Below are 20360 nucleotides of genomic sequence, written 5' to 3'. Positions count from 1 at the left end.
TCCATCACATTATCCTTCAAGTTATTCTTCACGTTGTCCTTCACATTATCCTTCATATCCTTCACGTTATCCTTCACGTTATCCTTCACGTTATCCTTCACGTTATCTTTCTCGTTATTCTTCACGTTATCTTTCTCGTTATTCTTCTCGCTATCCTTCACGTTGTCCTTCACGTTGTTCTTCAAATTGTCCTTCACGTTGTCCTTCTTCTTATCCTTCACGTTATCCTTCACTTATCCTTCACGTTATCCTTCACATTGTCCATTACGTTATCCTCCTTGTTATCCTACTCGTTATCCTTCTCGTTGTCCTTCACGTTGTCCTTCACGTTGTCCTTCACGTTGTCCTTCACGTTGTCCTTCACGTTGTCCTTCACGTTGTCCTTCACTTTGTCCTTCACGTTGTCCTTCACTTTGTCCTTCACTTTGTCCTTCACTTTGTCCTTCACTTTGTCCTTCACTTTGTCCTTCAAGTTTTCCTTCACATTATCCTCCACATTGTCCTTCACGTTATCCTTCTGGTTGTCCTTCACGTTATCCTTCACGTTTTCCTTCATATTGTCCTTCGCGTTGTCCTTCACGTTGACCTTCACGTTGACCTTCACGTTGACCTTCACGTTGACCTTCACATTATCCTTCACGTTATCCTTCACTTATCCTTCACGTTATCCTTCACATTGTCCATTACGTTATCCTCCTTGTTATCCTACTCGTTGTCCTTCACGTTGTCCTTCACGTTGTCCTTCACGTTGTCCTTCACGTTGTCCTTCACGTTGTCCTTCACGTTGTCCTTCACGTTGTCCTTCACTTTGTCCTTCACTTTGTCCTTCAAGTTTTCCTTCACATTATCCTCCACATTGTCCTTCACGTTATCCTTCTGGTTGTCCTTCACGTTATCCTTCACGTTTTCCTTCATATTGTCCTTCGCGTTGTCCTTCACGTTGACCTTCACGTTGACCTTCACATTATCCTTCACGTTATCCTTCACGTTATCCTTTAAGTTTTCATTCATATTATCCTTCACGTTATCCTTCGCGTTATACTTCGCGTTGTCCTTCGCGTTGTCCTTCGCGTTGTCCTTCGCGTTGTTCTTCGCGTTGTCCTTCGCGTTGTCCTTCTCGTTATCCTTCTCGTTATCCTTCATGTTATTCTTCATGTTATTCTTCTCCTTATCCTTCAAGCTATCCTTCATGTTGTCCTTCACGTTATTCTTCACGTTGTCCTTTACGTTGTCCTTCACATTATCCTTCACATTGTCCTTCACGTTATCCTTCTTTTTATCCTTCAATTTATCCTTCATGTTATCCTTCACATTGTCCTTCAAGTTTTCCTTCACGTTTTCCTTCTAGTTGTCCTTCACGTTATCCTTCACGGTGTCCTTCACATTATTTTTCCTCTTATCCTTCACGTTGTCCTTTTCGTTATCCTTCACTTATTCTTTACGTTATCCTTCATGTTATCCGTCATGTTATCCTTCATGTTGTCCTTCACGTTATCCCTCATCTTATCCTTCACATTATCCTTCATGTTACCCCTTACATTATCCTTGCTGTGTCTTACAGGGTTCCTTCATCCCGAGGCCTCGGATGTCCAGACGGATAACCTCTATTTTTAAATTGGTCCAAAAGTTGAAGGGGCAGAGGAGGATGATCATCGTGGTTGATTGTGTTGGCTCCATTTCCCTCTCTTTTTTCCCTTTGCAGGTCTCCTTTCTTGTTCTCTTTGCCTCTGTTTTTCTCTGCTATGACCATGGGACAATTGGAGTAAGCAATGAGTTTGTGAGGGTGCGCCACATCATACTGCTTGTACTGAAGACAGATACTTTTTTGTATTATGAATGAACATTTTTTTGTCAGAATTGCACCTTTTACCTTTATTTATGACCAAAAAGCTAGAAAGATCACTAATCAATGTGGAACGATTCCATGTGTGTTATATTATTGTAGAGAAACTTTATTCCATAAAAGTAATTTTAAAATGATAAAGATAAATGATCTTTAATCCTGAACGTCCCTGGTGGATTTCTGCACCTGCTACATGGTCTTTCTATGAAAATGAATAGGACAGGAAAGATATATAAGTCCCCATCACAGCAGTTATAGCAGAACTCACTCCGACATGGAGAGGCTGTGCTACTGTCCTATTTGACTGCTCAAGGAGAGAACATAAGATCTGATAATGTCACAGACTTTTATTAGCTTTCACAAAGATATTTTTCTGCAGAGTGTGTTCTGGATCGCTCGGCTCACTCTGATTTATAAAAGTGATGCTCAGCGGCCAGGATGCAGTATGTACACCCATGAATACTTATTTGAGTATGAGTATTTTCAGAAAGGAGACGTCATTATTGGAGGGATCTTCACGGCTCATTCTTTGGTCACACATCTTAAGTACCCCTGGATGAAAAAGACTCATAGACCTCATCAATTCTGCTTATTGTAAGTCATTACATTTCTGGTCTTTCCAAAACCTAGACTTCAGCCAGAATTTAGGGTTCAGACTTTTGCACAGGATGGGGGCACACGTATTTATGGGGTACTTAAAGGGTGCCACCACCGATTCTAGATATAACTAGAGGGGGGGGGCATTTGTGTTCAGCTTTGGTACCCGAACAAGAACATTAACAAAAGTTTCAGGTTGGGATTTGGGTTTGGTTCAACTTAACCAAACCCAAACCTGATGAGGTCTACTTATCCCTAACCATTCTCTTTTATCACACACCCCTGCACTGCAATACATGGACCTTGATGAGGATTTTCAGGTACTGGTCCTTCTCGGTGAAGAATGGATCCTGTAGAAACTAGGCAAAATTACATTATGAGCAGAAGAGTAGACTTTTTAATACCTTATCCTAAACAACTAAGGGATTGAGAGAAGACAATAAAGCTGCAAAGTTTGAATGATGGTATCTGCACAATGCAAATGAGATTAATAGACCCATAAGTTTGTCCGATCCCACTGACTGCACACATTGCACAGGACACACATTAAGCAAAGACAAAAGATTGCCAATAACTTTTGTATCTGTAGAACCTCATATTGACCCTCGACCTTGTTTGATGACCTGAACCTACATTTGCACTTTGAATGATGACCAGACTCATGAGACAATACCTATCACACTTAGTAGGCAGTATGAGTATTGGCCATTGACTAACATGACATCTTCTCTCTATCTCCAGTGTAAGTATCAGAGAATATCAGCAGCTGATGGCCTTTATCTTCGCTATTGATGAAGTGAACCGGAGCCCAGACATTCTCCCTAATGTCACCCTGGGGTATCACGTGTTTGATTCTTGTGGACATATAAATAAAGTTATTAAAGATGTTCTGCACATCATGACGGGGTTTTGGCTAATACTTGCAATCCCTAATTACTCGTGTATACAGCACGACAGGCTGGCCGGTTTCATCGGAGATCTCCATTCTTTCACTACAAACCCCATGGCACAATTTTTGAGCATTTTCGGATACACTCAGGTAATTACTCTAAATTATGATCCCAAATCCTGTTCCAGTAATGAATTTGTGAAAAATTATCATCATTTAAAAAAACAGTGTAGAGCGGAGCCATGATATGGCATACTATTTTTATAATACACAGATGTATACTAGCACATGGAAACGGTGTCAGACTGGGGCAGATAAAGTGCAGTAGATCCACAGATTTCAACGCAGTTGTCTATTACTGAAATAGGTGGAATTAAAGGGGTTGTCCACTTTAATTTAATTATTTTGTGGGGCTTTGGGGAAGGATATGAAAGTTTGTTGTCATATACCAGTGATGGCGAACCTTTTAGAGCCCAAACTTCAACCAAAAGCCACTTATTTATTGCAAAGTGCCAGGACAAGCAGTAATTTATTTCTCCTAGTTCTTTGACAACTTTCAATTGTTCAGCCTCCTAAAGACACCAACGCAGTTGAAAGGAGGAGGGCTCAAATTTGCCTATCATTGTAGGAAGATTCTGTAGGAAAATTCTTTGAGTCTTCATGCTCGGGCGATGGCCTCGGTGCCCACAGAGAGGGCTCCGAGTGTTGCCTCTGGCTCCAGTGCCATAGGTTCGCCACCACTGACATATACACTTATAAGGAATTCTCTAGTGTTGTCCCGATCTGGCAGCCTCTTCTCTCTTTTTTCTCACTCATTGGGGCTCATTTACTAAGGGTCCTGTGGACCGCACTTTCGTCGGATATTCTGATGTTTTCGGATTTGCGGTGCTGGCTTTCATGCGACACAAATCAGGAGGCGGGCCGTCGGACAAACCAACTGATTCAGAAAAATGGCGAAATTTTACTTAAAAATTGTGCCGCAAGACAATGCACTCACATACACAGGGAGGAAGATGGGAGGAAGCGACACATTCAGGAAATCGGGCGCACGATCTTATTGAATCGTGGCACAGTGCATTGTCGTTGGACAATGCACTTTCCAGAACTTTTCCGGACTGGGTAAGTAAATGTGCCCCATTAGATTTTTGTTTTTACAACACACAACAATTACATAGCAGCACATGCATAGATACATATAACTGATACCCATGAAAGGCTTTGCAGCTGCAATGAGCATCTTTATATATGAAATATGGATGGCACTTAATTGCACTGTCAATAAGGTCCCTGATCTCGAAGCTTGGTGTGCGCTATTACTTCGGCTCAGGGCTGCATATGGTTTAAGGCAGCATTCACTACTCAACATGTCGTTTAACATAACTGGGAAGGGGGGTAAGGATTGAAGGGGAACTAGGGCAACCAAGGCAGCGACCAAGTTACAGATTAGCCGTAATGAGGCTTAAGATACCAGAGAGAGAAGATGTCACTACAAGGGTTTCCCACATATGATAAAGCGTAAGCTCTTACTGGCCCAGGTAATATAGGTACCACAAAAAGTGTTATGACCATAGGGGACAATATCTATTGGGGTACATCTCCAGCCATCCCCCCCAGGTTTTTTCTTAGGTAGGTTAGCTGTGGTTTTTGAAAGCCCACATACATCAAACAGACATGTCTTGGGAAGAGAGGATGTGAGCTCATCAAACCGAGGGACCTCTGAAGACCTCTCCATGGTCGCCGCAGTCTCTCCTCCTCTGCTCCCATCAGCGCGTCTTTTCACGTGATAACGGCCTGTGTCATCATGCAGAGCGGTGCAGACGGGTGCTGCACTGCTCTGCCTGTCAATTACATCGGTATCTCATAGACACTGATGTAATTGATTTTCTGGTAGTATGGACTGGCCAGTGTTTGGCCAGTCCATGCTACCATCAATCTGCCGTCTCCGTCAGTGGTCTGTGATCTGCCGCCTGAGGCTGGATCATCATCCCACCTCATAACAGACTTTCAAAGGTCCTGAAATGGCTCTTGTGTACAGGAACAGATGTACAAGGATTTCATGAGTAAATGTCCTTCTAAGTATAACATTTTGTGTGTGTTTTAGGTGGATCAGGGCCTCTAGAAGGATGGGGCCCCAGTTTACCACCCAAAAGATCCTATATTATAATCCACCACTGCTCAGCACCACTAAAGGACATCTACCATCAGATATACTGATGGGAGACTCCTTAAATGTACTTACTCATTATGATGGATTGTTTCAGAAACTGTTTTTGTTAAGCATTGGAAGAGGGAGATTTTCTAAAAAAAATAGGAGAGAAGTAGTTTCTCTGCTGTCTGATACCCTGAATAAACCGGTTCCTGCCTCGCCGGACCTATGTTTATTGGGAATTACCCGTAAGGATGACTGTTCCATTATGTAACTATTTTTCTGAAGGAAGCTCTGTATCTGGCCCGTAAGGCCACTGCTATACCCTGGATGGCTGATCGCTCTCCTACTGTCTCTCAGTGGAAGGAATTACTTAATCTCACTCTACCTTATGAGAATATCAATTACAGACACCGCGGCACCCCGGATAAGTCCGGGAGAGTGTGGGGCTCCAGGTGCTCATCCCCAGAAAGCCTATATATTGTTCACAGTGTGAGAGTCTCTTGTCCCTTATCTGCTGTAGAAGGTATTATAATGTTACATACTACACTTGTACCTGGGTGCCGGCTCCCTTCCTGCTCTCCTCTGTGCACTGCCGACAGGAGGGGTTCCTTCATCTCCAGATGTGAGGGGCAGGTTACCTTGTTACCTAACCATTGTTACTACCTCTTCTATAACTTTATTGCTCTCCTGACAGCACTGGAGCAGGTAGGTTACTGGTCTATGTACATGTTGGCGAGGGGTTTATATCGCTGCTTTTGTGCAGAAGTTATCACACATGACGAATAATTGCATAATGATGTTTGAAAAAGTTATTAGCGCCATAAGATGGCAACATTAAGATTTTTTATTGTTCAGAAGGTTTTAATGCATTAAGATTACCATATTGAAATCAGATCAGATTTTTTAAAATTTTTACTATATGTGCATTGGAAGAGGGGTCGTCTTATATGAGGGGTACATCCCAAACTCTAGATTTTAACCCTTTCACGACCCGTGACGTAATAGCACGTCACGGGTCGGCCGCGGGTGCATGGAGAGGGCTCACGCGCTGAGCCCTCTCAATAGCCGGTAAGTCTTTGCTGCATATTGCAGCAAAGGCTTACCGGTAACACCCACGATCGGTGCTAGCACCGATCGCGGGTGTTTTCACCTCGATCGCCGCCGGCAATGCTGCCGGCGGCTTCAAAAGGATGGCGGCGCCCACGCCCCGTGACGTCATCGGGGAGCGGCGATCCGTCGCCATGGTAACCTCGGGTCTCACGAGGACCCGAGGCTACTTCGGGTTAACTTATGCATTACAATGTGCTATCAGCACATTGTAATGTATGAGTAGTAAAATCCCCATATACTGCTATACTGTAGTATGGCAGTATATGATAGGATCGTGCAGACACCCTAGGTTTAAAGTACCCTAGGGAGTCTGAAAAGTACTAAAAATAAAAAAAAGTAAAAAAAAAAAAATTATAATAAAAAAACCCTAAAAACTCAAATCACCCCCCTTTCCCTATAACTGATATAAATATAAATAAACAGTAAAAATCATAAACACATTAGGTATCGCCGCGTCCGAAAATGTCCGATCTATCAAAATATGATAACGTTTTTTCACTGCGTTTAATCCTGTAACGGAAAATCGCGCCCAAAGTCGAAAATGGCACTTTTTTGTCATTTAAAAAAATTAAAAAATTCTATAAAAAGTGATCACAAGGTCGAACAGTCCTAAAATTGTAAACGTCATCAAAATCCGCAAAAAACGACACCACCCACAGCTCCGTACACCAAAGTATAAAAAAGTTATTAGCGCCAGAAGATGGCAAAATCCCCCAAAAAATTTTTGTACAGGTTTTAATTTTTTTAAATGTATGAAAACATTATAAAACCTATATACATTTGGTATCCCCGTAATCGCACAGACCCAAAGAATAAAGTAGACCTGTCATTTGGGGTGCACAGTGAAATCCGTAAGATCCAAGCCCACAAGAAGTCGGCACAAATGCGGTTTTTTACCAATTTCACTGCATTTGGAATTTTTTTCCCGCTTCCTAGTACATGGCATGGAATATTCAATACCATCTCTATGAAGTGCAATTTGTTACGCAGAAAATAAGCCGTCACACAGCTCTGTACATGGAAAAATAAAAAAGTTATGGATTTTTGATCATGGGGAGTAGAAAATGAAAATGAAAAGACAAAAAAGGGCCAGGTCCTGAAAGGGTTAACTGGAAAAGTTGGGGGTTGTTTACAAACTTATACATTTACAAATAGATTTTTTAACATTGCAGCCATGAAAAGGAACCACTCAGGGATGAGGGCAATGAATTTTAACTTCATGGCCATTTTTTATTTTTGGGTGGGTTAATTTGAATTGCTGGTTCCCCTCAAAGCCACTCTATGGGGCAGATTTATCAAGTGTCTGAAAGTCTGAATATTTCCAATTGCCCATGGCAACCAATCACAGCTCCCCTTTAAAATATTCATGAGCAGTGGTGAAATGAAAGCTGAGCTGTGATTGGTTGCCATGGGCAACTAGAAATATTCTGACTTTCAGACAGCTTGATAAATCTGCCCCTATGTGTTTAGCAGCCCATCAACCAGCTGTACCTTGTACTTGGACCTGAACACCTGACTGAGGTTCGTGTTCAGGTCTGTGACCACCAATCCTAAAAATTTGACATGGACCCAAACTTTTCGGTTCACTCATCAATAATTCTGTCCTATTTAAAGTTGGAAATTGTGATTGTAGAATAATTACAGGTCTCACTTATGGAAATAACTAGTGCAGGCATTAGCACGGTAAGAGCAAAAATATAAGGACACCTCCTTCCATTTCCATCTGATCACATAATATTATTGACTCTTATATCTAATATTAATTCTCTATAGATCAGTTATGGAGCCAGAGATCCTCTCCTGAGTAACAGGAAGCTGTATCCAAACTTTTTCCGAACAGTTCAAAATTATGCAACGCAACATGTGGGAATTGCAAAGTTGATAAAAAGTTTTGGATGGAACTGGGTCGGGATATTAACGTCACGTGATGTTGCAGGAGAACGTGAGGCTGAAGATCTGAGCCAAACGCTCAGGAAATATGGAATTTGTACGGAATTCAAACTACAAGTGTCTGTTGATGCACGTCTAGAACTGCAGGAAAAACTGGAAAACTCAACTTCTGAGATTGTTATTATTTGTGGGACTGTAGGAAGTAAGGTTTTTCATGCGATGAGTTTTTTATCACATAGTCTGAAGAAAAGAACAATAATCCTTCCAGGCTCCTGGTCCATTGCTATAGAACTGGTACACAGTGAGATAGATGATAGACTGGACCGCAGTTTGGTGTTTGCTCCTCCAATACGTCACATCCCTGGATTTCAGGAACATTTATATACGTTTCATCCATCCACACGACCACATGATAAGGTCCTGGAGGACATCTGGATGACTTCACATTTCTGCCTTTCCAAAAATGACATGAAGAATAACCTCCTCTCAAAGACAATTAATGAGCCCCTCCAAAACTGCACCGGAGAGGAGAACTATGCAGCGCTGTTAAATTATTTTGGCGTTCCAGTGACCTATAGAGTGTATGTGTCAGTCATGAGCATGGCCCACGCTCTACATGATCTACATAACTTCTTACATAGAACTGGAACAAAACCATTTACATTTCAACATAAAGTAAGTGAAAGATTCATTACAGAGAAAAGTCTTTTTCCCCAGTGACTTCAGGTGTTTCATCCAGTCCCATTGCTCCTGGTGTATAATATCCGTATATAAACAAATATATGGGAGGATGTGGCTCCCGTGACCTCCGGTGTGGTGCTGCATTAGAAACCATAGCTGCAGCCAGACACTATAAGTAAGTGCACACAATCATGGTCAACGGACGGGCTAGAAACTGGAGGAAGTTTGTTGCCTGTTGGAGTTGGAAGAGGTTAGTCCTCCTCACTCCTCCCATCTCCATAGGTGTTTGGTGGCTGCACCCCAAATCAGGGCAGCTTTGGGGCCCACTCTGTCTTTGCAGATCAATTGCATACCTTGGTCACGGTGCACACCATGGCTGTGAAGTTTAGACTTACAACATTGTCAGGGATAATCTACAACCTCTGTTTGTCCAATTGAACGGGAATCCGTTTGCAGTCTCTGTCACAAGCCTTATAATGGGGATATCCTCTCCTAGAACCACAGTATTGCAGGTATCTAGATATTATAGAGCAGTGATGGCTAACCTATGGCACTGGTGCCGGAGGTGGCACTCAGAGCTCTTCCTGTGGGCACTCAGGCCATCACCAGAGATGACTCCAGGTATCTTCCTGCAGTCCCAGACAGCCCAGGACTTGCTGTGCACAGAGCTATTTTAAAGTGACAGCTCTACCTGGGACTATTTTCTGCTTTATTGGTGTCCTCAGGGTGTTGGTATCAATGAAAACTGTGACAGAGAAGGGAGTATAAATCACAAATTACATTTCTGTGTTGGCACTTTGCGATAAATAAGCGGGTCTTTGTTGAAGTTTTGGTACTCGGCCTCTAAAAGGTTTGCCATCAATGTTATAGAGCCACATAAATTTACTGGGGGGAATTTATCAAGAGCTGTGGCATTGTGTGACAGTCTTGACTTACCTGCTGCCAGTGCCCGTCATACTGCAGATTCTAAGAGGTCCTGGCCTTTTAGTTTATTGTTGTCGGGCCGTATGCATGCAAAAATATATTTATAAATAAATCAATAACCTACAATGTTTTAGCCACCCAGCCGGGATTTTCCCTTTTTTGCATAGAATTTGGCACCCACGGCACAATAAATGCCCTTTAATGTCACTGGGCGTCTGCAGACATAGAAGTGATTAATTCAGATATTTGGGTATTAAATTATTTTAAGTCAAACATATTGTTTTATTTTAAGCTGAGAAGCTTTCTGAAGAAAATCCTATTATTTGATGAAAGCCAAGGATACTCGCGCTTTGATGAAAATGGAGAAATGCCGGAATTCCTGGAGATTGTAAACTGGGTTAGAATAAAACAATTGAATCATTCCACGTATGAGCCCTATCGCATTTTAGTGGGCAGCTTTTCTCCATTAATGCCAGAAGACAAGCAGCTGACTGTATTTCCACAAAGTATAAGATGGAGACATGGAAAGGTAAGAAGGAAATTCCTGATACTCAAAGCTATAGGGGCACAACTCAGTAACATCGCCAGCTTTCACCACTGATCGGCTCTGGTTCTGCAGCAGAAAGGTCTCTAGGCTTGTAACTACATCTATTTGAGATGTTCTGCTGGAGACTCTAGGAGTGGCAGGTGATCAGCCTTTAGAAGAGCAAACTGCTCAAAGGAAAGTCAAACTAACCTACACTGAAAATATCTTTGAAAAATGTTATTATACAGCAGTACAACTATCCCTATATTGTTCCTCCCCATGCCTGTAAAGCTACACAGTCCCTTCATAAAGTTAACTCACCATGTATGCAAATATTTAATATTCATGTCCTTCCTGCTCAGCTGCACCTCCAGCTCATCCCCCTCCCTCAAGAATCAGACAGAGGGGTGAATGAGGGAGCTAATTTCTCTTCAGCATGGCAGTTACACACAGCCAGTGTATTCCCGAGGGAGGAATGAATGATGTAGCAGAGCTGAGCAAAGCACATCCCCTTGTCAATTAGGAAGCTGGAGGTGTGGCTGAGCTACAAGAACACAATGTACATAGATGGTGAGTCAACTTTATGACTGGACTGTGGAACTTTAAAGGCATGGGGAAGAACAATATAGGGATAGTTGTACTGCTGTATATTAGCAATTTTCAAAGATAATTTAAATAAGTGTGGGTCCCTTTAAAGCTGGTCAAGTTAGTGATTTCTGACGCATAAAAGGACATTTAATACATTTTTGTTATGCCTGTGCCGGCGTCTTCCTTGGTCCTCTCCAGCCTGACTGAACTCTTCACCTGAGGCTAAGTTCTGGGCAGCATTGAAAATAATCATCTACCAACCTGATTCTGACCCTGATTCAGGGATATACAGTATTTTCCAGTAGCTGTATTTTAGAAAAAAGTCAAAGTGTATTTTCAGGAACAAAGTGAAAATATTACAATTTAGTTATTTACATTTGCTCCAAAAGTGCCAGAGATTAGAATATTTTCTGCAGCAAAAATAAGCAGTTCACATCCGTTAACATTTGCTGAAAACTAATCCAGAGTTTTGCTTAGTTCCAATAAAGTTTTAGTTCAGTATACAGCAGTCCCCGTGTTACATACAAGATACGGTCCATAGGTTTGTTCTCAAGTTGAATTTGTATGCAAGTAGAAAATTTATATTTTAGTCTCCACCAGCCCTAATGAATCTCCCCCATTGGCTTTATAAAGATCATATTCTGTTTAATTAAACTTATGAATAAAGTTTAACATTACAAATTATCCTCTTTGGTCTTCGTTGCAGTGACACTTGATGCAGGTCCAGAAGCTGTGACCAAAGTCATCATCTAAGGGGCTCAGATGCAACTACTTAAATGGCCTTGGGGCTGTTTTACGCCACTGTGGTCAGACCATGAAAAGCGGCCTATTTAACTTACCGACCATAGTGCCGGGATTCCTTGCATCATAGCTATTTATGAAGCAAAGAGTCCCTACTTTCCTGCTGACACCATGATCAATTTTTTATTGTTTCCAAATGATGCAAGGAATTCAGTCGCCAGCACCGTGTTCACTCCATGACATTGAATAGTCACTATACATTCCATGAATCACGGACAGACTACCTAGGTATGAAAATGCCCCGAGTCTGTGCTCTCTCTGAAGACAGCCAGAAGCGGGACCTGCATCCAACATCTATTTATGACTGAACCTATGGATATGTCACAATCAGTATAGATGGGAACACCACTTAAGGTTCAATGTAGTAAAAAAAACATACGTAAAAACCTTCATCTCAAAATATAAAAACGTTTGGGATAAGCTAAAAAAGGATGGGTGAATTGATTCTAACGATTCTAACTCCAGTTAGAATTTCAGGAAAAATTTGATTTGTCACGAAGCCGAAGTTTACGGTGATTCGTGGAAACAAAGTTTTTTTCCCTCCTTTAATACCAAAATGGGCGCAAGTACAACATGTTACATGGGGCAGAGAACTCTGGTAAGGAGAAAGGAACACCCCCGATCACATGTGCAGACCTGTAAGCCAATCAGCGACCGGCAGGCTTATGTGATGTCACACAGCCTATAAATGAGGCAGCCATTTTCTAATCTCGTCACTTCACACTGCATATGCTGCCTGTAGCGTCCAGCTGCTTCTACTGTACTGTGCTGTTGTGATTTTTGCTCCAAGGGTGTCTGTTTTGGGGAATCTGTATACCCCAAATAGCAGTTGTTTTTGTTGCTGAAGTGAAAAGGAAGAAATCATTGTGAAATCCACATACTTTCTGTACTCATTTATGATCCAATCCCAGGGTGTCCATTTTGGGGGATCTGTATAACGCAAATTCCAATACTTTTTGTTGCTAAAGTTCAGAGCAAGATTTACGTGTCAAATCCATGTAGTTTATAGTGTGAGTTTTGCTCCAATTACAGGGAGTCCGTTTTGGGGGATCTGTATAACGCAAATTTCAATACTTTTTGTTGCTAAAGTTGAGGGCAACAAATAAGTGTCAAATCCACGTAGTTGATTAACCACTATGTCAGACAGAAAGGTGGCAGGTGGAGCAGGCAGAGGTGGCAGCACAGTAAGGGGACGTCGCAGCAGGGGTGACTCTGTGAGGCCATAACTGCCGTTGTCATCTAGTGGCAGTGTGTTGATTAACAACACAAAGGTTGTTGAGTGGTTGGTTAGGTCACCCAATTCCTCAAATATAACATCTGACAACCCCAGCCAAGAGTCCGTGGGTTCCTCAGATACAACAATTAGTTGGCATGGCCCAGTAGCAGGTCAGCGGCCCTCACCTGTCCTCAACCATCCTCTGTCCTGTTCATTTCCGGCAGCCAGAGAGCTACTAGGTGGTCTGGGCTCAGCGCCACTATTCAGTGAGGATGAAGTGTTTGAGGACAGTCAGCAGCCGCTTGGCAGTGAAGAGGTGGGGCAGACTTCCGCTGCTTCCAGAAGTAGGCAGGCTGTGCATACTGACATCGGTGACGAGAGTAGCAATGACAGGGAAACACAAATTGACGATGATGTAGCCGATCGCACTTGGGAGCCGGGTGTAGCAAGGGATTCTTCATCGTCAGGTGAAGAGAGTGTCAGCTTGTGTGTTAGGCAGCTGAGAAGGCAACAAGTCACTACTGTACAAACCCCGGTCCAAGAAAGCAGTGGTACAGGGGCTCAGCGAGGCAGCGGCGGTAGCAGTTGCTCAGTGCAGAGTATTGGCAGTAAAATCACCACCATGAGATGTTTCCACCTGTTGGAATTCCAGCCTCCATATGTTAGACCGCCTGTATGAACAGAGAAAAGCCATTAATGATTTTTTTGAAGATACAAGCAGACCGGTGTACTCCCCAGTATAACTTTGAGGCCAGCCACTGGCAGCTCATGCGTGACACCTGCCGTTTGCTCAGGCGCTTTAAAGATCAGCCATGCCACCTCCCCAAAACGTTGAGAAATGAGTCTAGGTTACAACTACCTGCCTCATCCACTATTCTGATGCTGCTGATGCCACCTCCACACTATGTCATTGTGCCACTCTGTGGGCTCCTGTTGCTGCTGCTATTGATGCCACCTCCACTCTATATCATTGTGCCACTCTGTGGGCTTCTGTTGCTACTGAAGCTACCTCCACACTATACCATTGTGCTACTCTGTGGGCTCCTGCAGCTGCTTATGCAACCTCCACACTATACCATTATGCCACACTGTGGGCTCCTGCTGCTGCTGTTACTGACGCCACCTCCACACTATATCATTGTGCCACACTGTGGGTTCCTGCTGCTGCTGATGCCACCTCCACACTATATCATTGTGCCACACTGTGGGTTCCTGCTGCTGCTGATGCCACCTCCACACTATGTCATTGTACCACTCTGCGGGCTCCTACTGCTGGTGCTGCTGATGCCACCTCCACACTATATAATTGTGTCACTCTGTGGGCTCCTGCTGGTGCTGAGGCCAACTTCACACTATATCATTGTGCCACTCTGTGGGCTCCTGCTGCTGCTGATGCCACCTCCACACTAAAACAGTGTGCCACTCTGTGGGCTCCTGCTGCTGCTGATGAAACCTCCATAATGTATTAATTTGCCCCTCTGTGGGCTCCTGCTGACACAACCTCCACACAATATCATTGTGCCACTCTGTGGGCTCCTGCTGCTGCTGATGCCACCTCCACACTATGTCATTGTGCCACTCTGTGGGCTCCTGCTGCTGCTGCTACTGATGCCACCTCCACTCTATATCATTGTGCCACTCTGTGGGCTCCTGCTGCTGCTGAAGCTACCTCCACACTACACCATTGATCCACTCTGTGGGCTCCTGCTGCTGCTGACGCAACCTCCACACTATATCATTGTAACACTCTGTGGGGTCCTCCTGCTGCTGATGCCACCTCCACGCTATACCATTGTGCCACTCTGTGGGATCCTGCTGCTGCTGCTACCTCCACACTATATCATTGTGCCACTCTGTGGGCTCCTGCTGCTACTGATGCTACCTCCACACTATTTCATTGTGCCACTCTGTGGGATCCTGCTGCTGCTGATGCCATCTTCACACTTTACCATTGTGCCACTCTGTGGGCTCCTGCTGCTGCTGATGCCACCTCCACACTATATCACTGTGCCACCGTGGGCTCCTACTGCTGGTGCTGCTGATGCCACCTCCACACTATATAATTGTGCCACTCTGTGGGCTCCTGCTACTGCGGATGCCATCTCCATACAAAATCATTTAGCCACTGTGGGCTCCTGCTGCTGCTTATGCCACCTCCAGACTATATTATTGTGCCACTCTGTGGGCTCATGCTGCTGATGATGCCACCTCCACACTTTGAGATTGGGCCACTCTGTGGGCTCCTGCTGCTGCTGCTACTGACGCCGTCTCCACACTGTATCATTGTGCCACTCTGTGACCTACCATGTTGCCGCCACCTCCACACCTCCGAACTCATGCTGCTGCTGCTGGTGCCACATTTGCAGTTCATTTTTCAAAGACCTGATGTTTTCAGGAAAACTGTAATGTATCATAGATGTGGCATCTCTAATCTTCAAATTTAAATGGAAAATTTCAACTTTTAATTCATTTCAAACTTCGTCATTGTACCACAATGTGGCCTCCTCTGTTGTGGGCTAGGTGGGCTCCTGCCGCTGCCACCTCCACGCTCTGCCACTCTGTGGTTTTCCCTGTTGCTGCCACCATGTTGCTTCCACCTGTGATCTCCTACTGCTGCTGCTGCTGCCGCCTCCACATTCTATCGTTGGGCCACTCTGTGGCTTTCCATGTTGCTGCCACCTGTGGGCTCCTGCTTCTGCTGCCGCCACCTCCACACTCTAATCGTCATGCCAATTTGTGGCCTCCTGCCACTGTTGCGAAAAAATACAACGAATCTGGGCGAACCAAATTTTAACAAATTTGCCCATCTCTAAATAATTAGGCAGAAAAATATTATAATCATTGTTCTCCTGCTTAGGTGGGGCACACCATTATTTTCTATGTTGTGTCAAATTATCTGTTTGGAATAATGTAACATAGTCAGAGATTTTTTCCCTAGATTCCGGGAGGTTTGTGTTCTCCAACTTGTGTTCAAGGAACTCGACGCTCTCCCAAGAAACACTATCACTCCTGCTGCCATGACTGTATCTCATGTCCAGAGGGACAAATATCCAATATAACTGGTAAATATCTCCGCCTCTGCATAATGTATATTACATACATATAATAGGTTATGTACTGTACAAGGTTTTAAAAACCCAGATTCATGATCAGAAGACATAGGTCAAAGGTAAAGAGAAGGGATGTAATCAGGTAAGTCTGGGCCCCACAACAGTCTCCTGAATGGGGCCCCCTATTTGTACACTCATCCATGTAAGTAACAATCACAAATATTTATACACTTATATACGGACAAGCTATTTATACACAGTCATGGCCAAAAGTTTTGAGAATTACATAAATATTATATTTTCACATGATGTGTCCCTCTGGTTTGTCAGATGTTGTTATTACATACAGGTTACAAGTGCAATCATATTATGGGGAGCAGAAGCTTTTATTGTCAGTGAGAAGGAGTTACTGCAGCGAGTCAGTATTTGCATTGTTGCCCCTTCTTCTTCAGGACCTCTGCAATTCTCCCTGGCAGCTCTCAATCACCTTCTGGACCAAATCCTGACTGATAGCCGTCCATTCCTGCACAATCACTGCTGCATTTTGTCACAATTTGTTGGTTTTTGTTTGTCCACCCGTCTCTTGATGATTGACCACAAGTTCTCAATGGGATAAGATCTGGGGAGTTTCCAGGCCATGGACCCAGAATCTCTCTGTTTTGTTCCCTGAGCCATGTAGTTATCACCTTTGCTTTATGGCAGGTGCTCCATCATTCTGGAGGAGGCTCTGCTCATCACCATCTGCTCCTGAAGGGCTGGGAGAAGCGGCTCCTGGAGGACATTCTGGTACCATTCTTTATTCATGGATGTGTTTTTAGTCAAGACTGTGAGAGAGCCGATTCCCTTGGCTGAGAAGCCGCCCCCCCACACATGAATGGTTGCAGGAGGCTTTACAGGTGGCATGAGACAAGACTGGTGGGATCGCTCACTTTGTCTTCTCCCAACAAGCTGTTTTCCAGAAAGGGGATTCATCAGAGAAAATGACTTTCTCCCAGTCCTCAGCAGTCCACTCCCTGTACCTTTTGCAGAATATCAGTCTGTCCCTGATGTTTTCTGGAGAGAAGCAACTTCTTTGCTGCCCTCCTTGACACCAGGCCTTTCTCCAAGAGTCACCGCAGTCTCACAGTATATGCAGATGCACTCACACCTGCTGCTGCCATTCTTGAGCAAGCTCTGCACTGCTGGGAGCCCGATCCTGAAGCTGAAACACTTTTAAGAGACGCTCCTGGCGCCCGCTGTTCCTTCTTGGGTGTCCTGGAGCCTTTTTGGTAACACTGGAGCCTCTCTCCTTGAATTCCTTGATGATGCGATAGATTGGTGACTGAGGTGCAATCTTTCTAGCTGCGATACTCTTCCCTGTTAGGTCAGTTTTGTGCAGTGCAATGATGACTGCACGTGTTTCTTTAGAGATAACCATGGTTAACAGAAGAGAAACAATGATGCCAAGCACCAGCCTCCTTGTAAAGTGTCCAGTGGTGATTGTTACTTAATCGTGACAGATTGATCTCCAGCCCTGTCCCCATCAGCCCCCGCACCTGTGTTACTGGAGACATCACTGACACCATGTTAGCTGCTCCTTTTAAGGTGCCTGCAATGAAGGTTAAATGTGTTTTGGGGGAAAAAGTTCATTTTCTAGGCAAATATTGACTTTGCAATTAATTGCTGTTAAGCTGATGACTCTTTATAACATTTTGGAGAATATGCAAATTGCCATTATAAAACCTGATGTAGTAGACTTTGTTAAAATTAACGTTTGTATCATTCTCATAACTTTTGGCAATTACTGTACTTATACATACATTTATATACTATTGTGAACACATTTATGCACATATATCTTATACATGCAATATATACACATCTTATACATACCTACTGTATATATGCCAATATACACATATATAGTATATACACATCACATATGCACACACATGCAGAACCATATATAGTCATACAACATATATACACACATACAGAGTGCACATAGTAGACGACATGAAGAAGTCATAAGAGATTCCAGGCCTATCGCTCTGCTGTTACCTCCTCTGACATTTCTTATCTGTGCTAAATGTATAAAATGGGGCACATCCTCCATTATTAATGTGTCAGACTGGATGCTGGGTCCCCCTGACACTGCAGGCCCCATAGCAGCTGTTATTGTTGTTACCCCTGCAGTTACACCTCTGGTTAAGGGTTTGTATTAAATAAGAGGAGAGAACACAGGCTCCCAATAGTTTCCTGGAAACAGAAAGACATCAGTAGGGGAGTTGCTAATGGTCTAAAGATTATACTTCATGTAATATCTTCGTGTCCACACACGGTAATGGGGACTGCTGCAAACATTATTCAAGGTGAGGTAGAGTCATCTCCTACTTTCACAACAAGATGGTGGCCACTTTCTGTAAATACACATTTCATGATAAATCTAATTATTAACTCAATATATGTAATAATAGTATAAAATATGAATGTGGCAACATTACATATGTATGTATCACATTTTACAGGTAGTGAAAGCTGCCAAAAGTGTCCTGACGATCAATGGCCGAACGTAGACAAAGACGAGTGTCTTCCAAAAATGATTGAAATTTTGTCATATGAGCAGGACGTAATCGCTGCAGTTTTCTCTTCCATGTCTGGACTTTTTCTTATCTTAACCACCTCTGTATCTGGGATTTTCATTGCATTCCTGGACACTCCAATAGTAAAAGCCAATAACCGGAACATCAGCTTCATCCTTCTTCTGTCCCTCAAGCTGAGTTTGTTATGTGTCTTCCTGTTCATTGGTCGTCCAGATGATATGACCTGCATGCTACGCCAAATCTCCACTGGATTCACCTTCACTGTTGCGGTGTCTTCTATCTTGGCCAAGACCATTATGGTTTCCATTGCTTTCAAAGCCACCAGACCTGGAAGCTCCTGGAGGAAATATATGGGGGTTAGGCTTCCTTATTCTGTAGTACTGATCTGCTCCTGCGTCCAGTTTCTGAATGGGATTATTTGGTTATCGGTTTCTCCTCCATTTCAGGAGCAGGACATAGACTCTTATCCTGGAAAGATCATCATCCAGTGTAATGAAGGATCTGTGGTGGCATTGTGCTTCATGTTGGGTTATTTGGGGTTTCTGGCAGCTGTGAGTTTTCTTCTGGCTTTCATGGTGAGGACATTACCTGATGTGTATAATGAGGCCAAGTACATCACCTTCAGCATGCTGCTCTTCTGCAGCGTCTGGATATGTGCCATCCCGGCCTATCTGAGCAGTAAGGGCAAGAACACGGTCATGGTGGAGATATTTGCTATATTGGCTTCAGAAATTGGGATTTTGAGTTGTATATTTCTTCCTAAATGCTACAATATTATAATGAGACCAGAGATGAACAACAGAAGGCAGTTCCTAGAGAAATAATTCTCCATGCTCTTGCTTAATGTATTTACATTTGTGTGTTTTACTTCACTTCTTCCTTAAGCTATATTATTTTCTATTTTTAGACTAAAAGTGGAATTAAATTTCCAGATGCCATAGTCACGTGACCACTGCATCTCAGAGAAGGTCCTTGATCCTGACCAAGGCAGATTTCCTTACGGTGATAAGTAGGAGACAATCGCTGTTTCTGTTCAGTGGATGATAATAAACCAGTTATTAGAAAACATGGGGTCAGATGTATCACAGTTGTTGCACATTAGTGCCGTTTTTGCGCCTAAATGAGGCCCATTGCTGCACGTAAATTATCACAAGCTACAACCATGAAGAGTTGAGTTCCTTCCTCTTATTAATCACTTGTGAGTTTCAAAATGATTTGTGACTGCACTTTACTTTAAGCGCAATCTTAGATTTGGCCACTTACATGTGATCCTCCTACAAGCTCCTCTCGACTGCTCCACCCCAGCATGAGAATGACCCCTACAGCAGCACCCAGGTGTGTGACAACCTGCACCCAGTGACCTCCTCAGCAGGGGCTTCTCCTGGAGGGGATCCCCCAGTGCTCATCTCCTGCTGCCCCCTGTATCAGACACTAGTATCCTTATCCTCCTCAGACACCAGTGTGGTAAGGTTGGGTTCAGACTACGTTATTTGCCATATGTAGTAAGAACACGT

The 20360-nt window shown here is 43.4% G+C and overlaps 1 protein-coding gene across 1 annotated transcript; it reads left to right on the top strand.

Moving 5' to 3' along the window:
• Positions 1 to 2288: 2288 nt before the first annotated feature.
• Positions 2289 to 19670, top strand: LOC140132521 (vomeronasal type-2 receptor 26-like). The gene is made up of 8 exons (XM_072151453.1): positions 2289 to 2437; positions 3182 to 3479; positions 5764 to 5916; positions 8059 to 8121; positions 8362 to 9153; positions 10376 to 10612; positions 16153 to 16276; positions 18772 to 19670. The coding sequence occupies exons 1-8, from the start codon at positions 2289 to 2291 to the stop codon at positions 19668 to 19670; spliced, it is 2715 nt and encodes a 904-aa protein (XP_072007554.1).
• The last annotated feature ends 690 nt before the right edge of the window (positions 19671 to 20360 follow it).

This window comes from Engystomops pustulosus, chromosome 1 (genome assembly GCF_040894005.1).
Source record: "Engystomops pustulosus chromosome 1, aEngPut4.maternal, whole genome shotgun sequence".
Classification (NCBI taxonomy): Eukaryota; Metazoa; Chordata; class Amphibia; order Anura; family Leptodactylidae; genus Engystomops; species Engystomops pustulosus.
This window is presented reverse-complemented; position numbering and strand designations above follow the sequence as displayed.

What these genes read in the sequence shown, in the direction of transcription:
- LOC140132521 (XM_072151453.1), top strand. Translation starts at nt 2,289, where the DNA reads ATGTACACCCATGAATACTTATTTGAGTATGAGTATTTTCAGAAAGGA. An exon ending in TGACTGAGGTTCGTGTTCAG is followed by an intron (nt 8,122 to 8,361) that starts GTCTGTGACCAC and finishes AATTCTCTATAG; the next exon opens with ATCAGTTATGGAGCCAGAGA. An exon ending in TAAGATGGAGACATGGAAAG is followed by an intron (nt 10,613 to 16,152) that starts GTAAGAAGGAAA and finishes TTTTTTCCCTAG; the next exon opens with ATTCCGGGAGGTTTGTGTTC.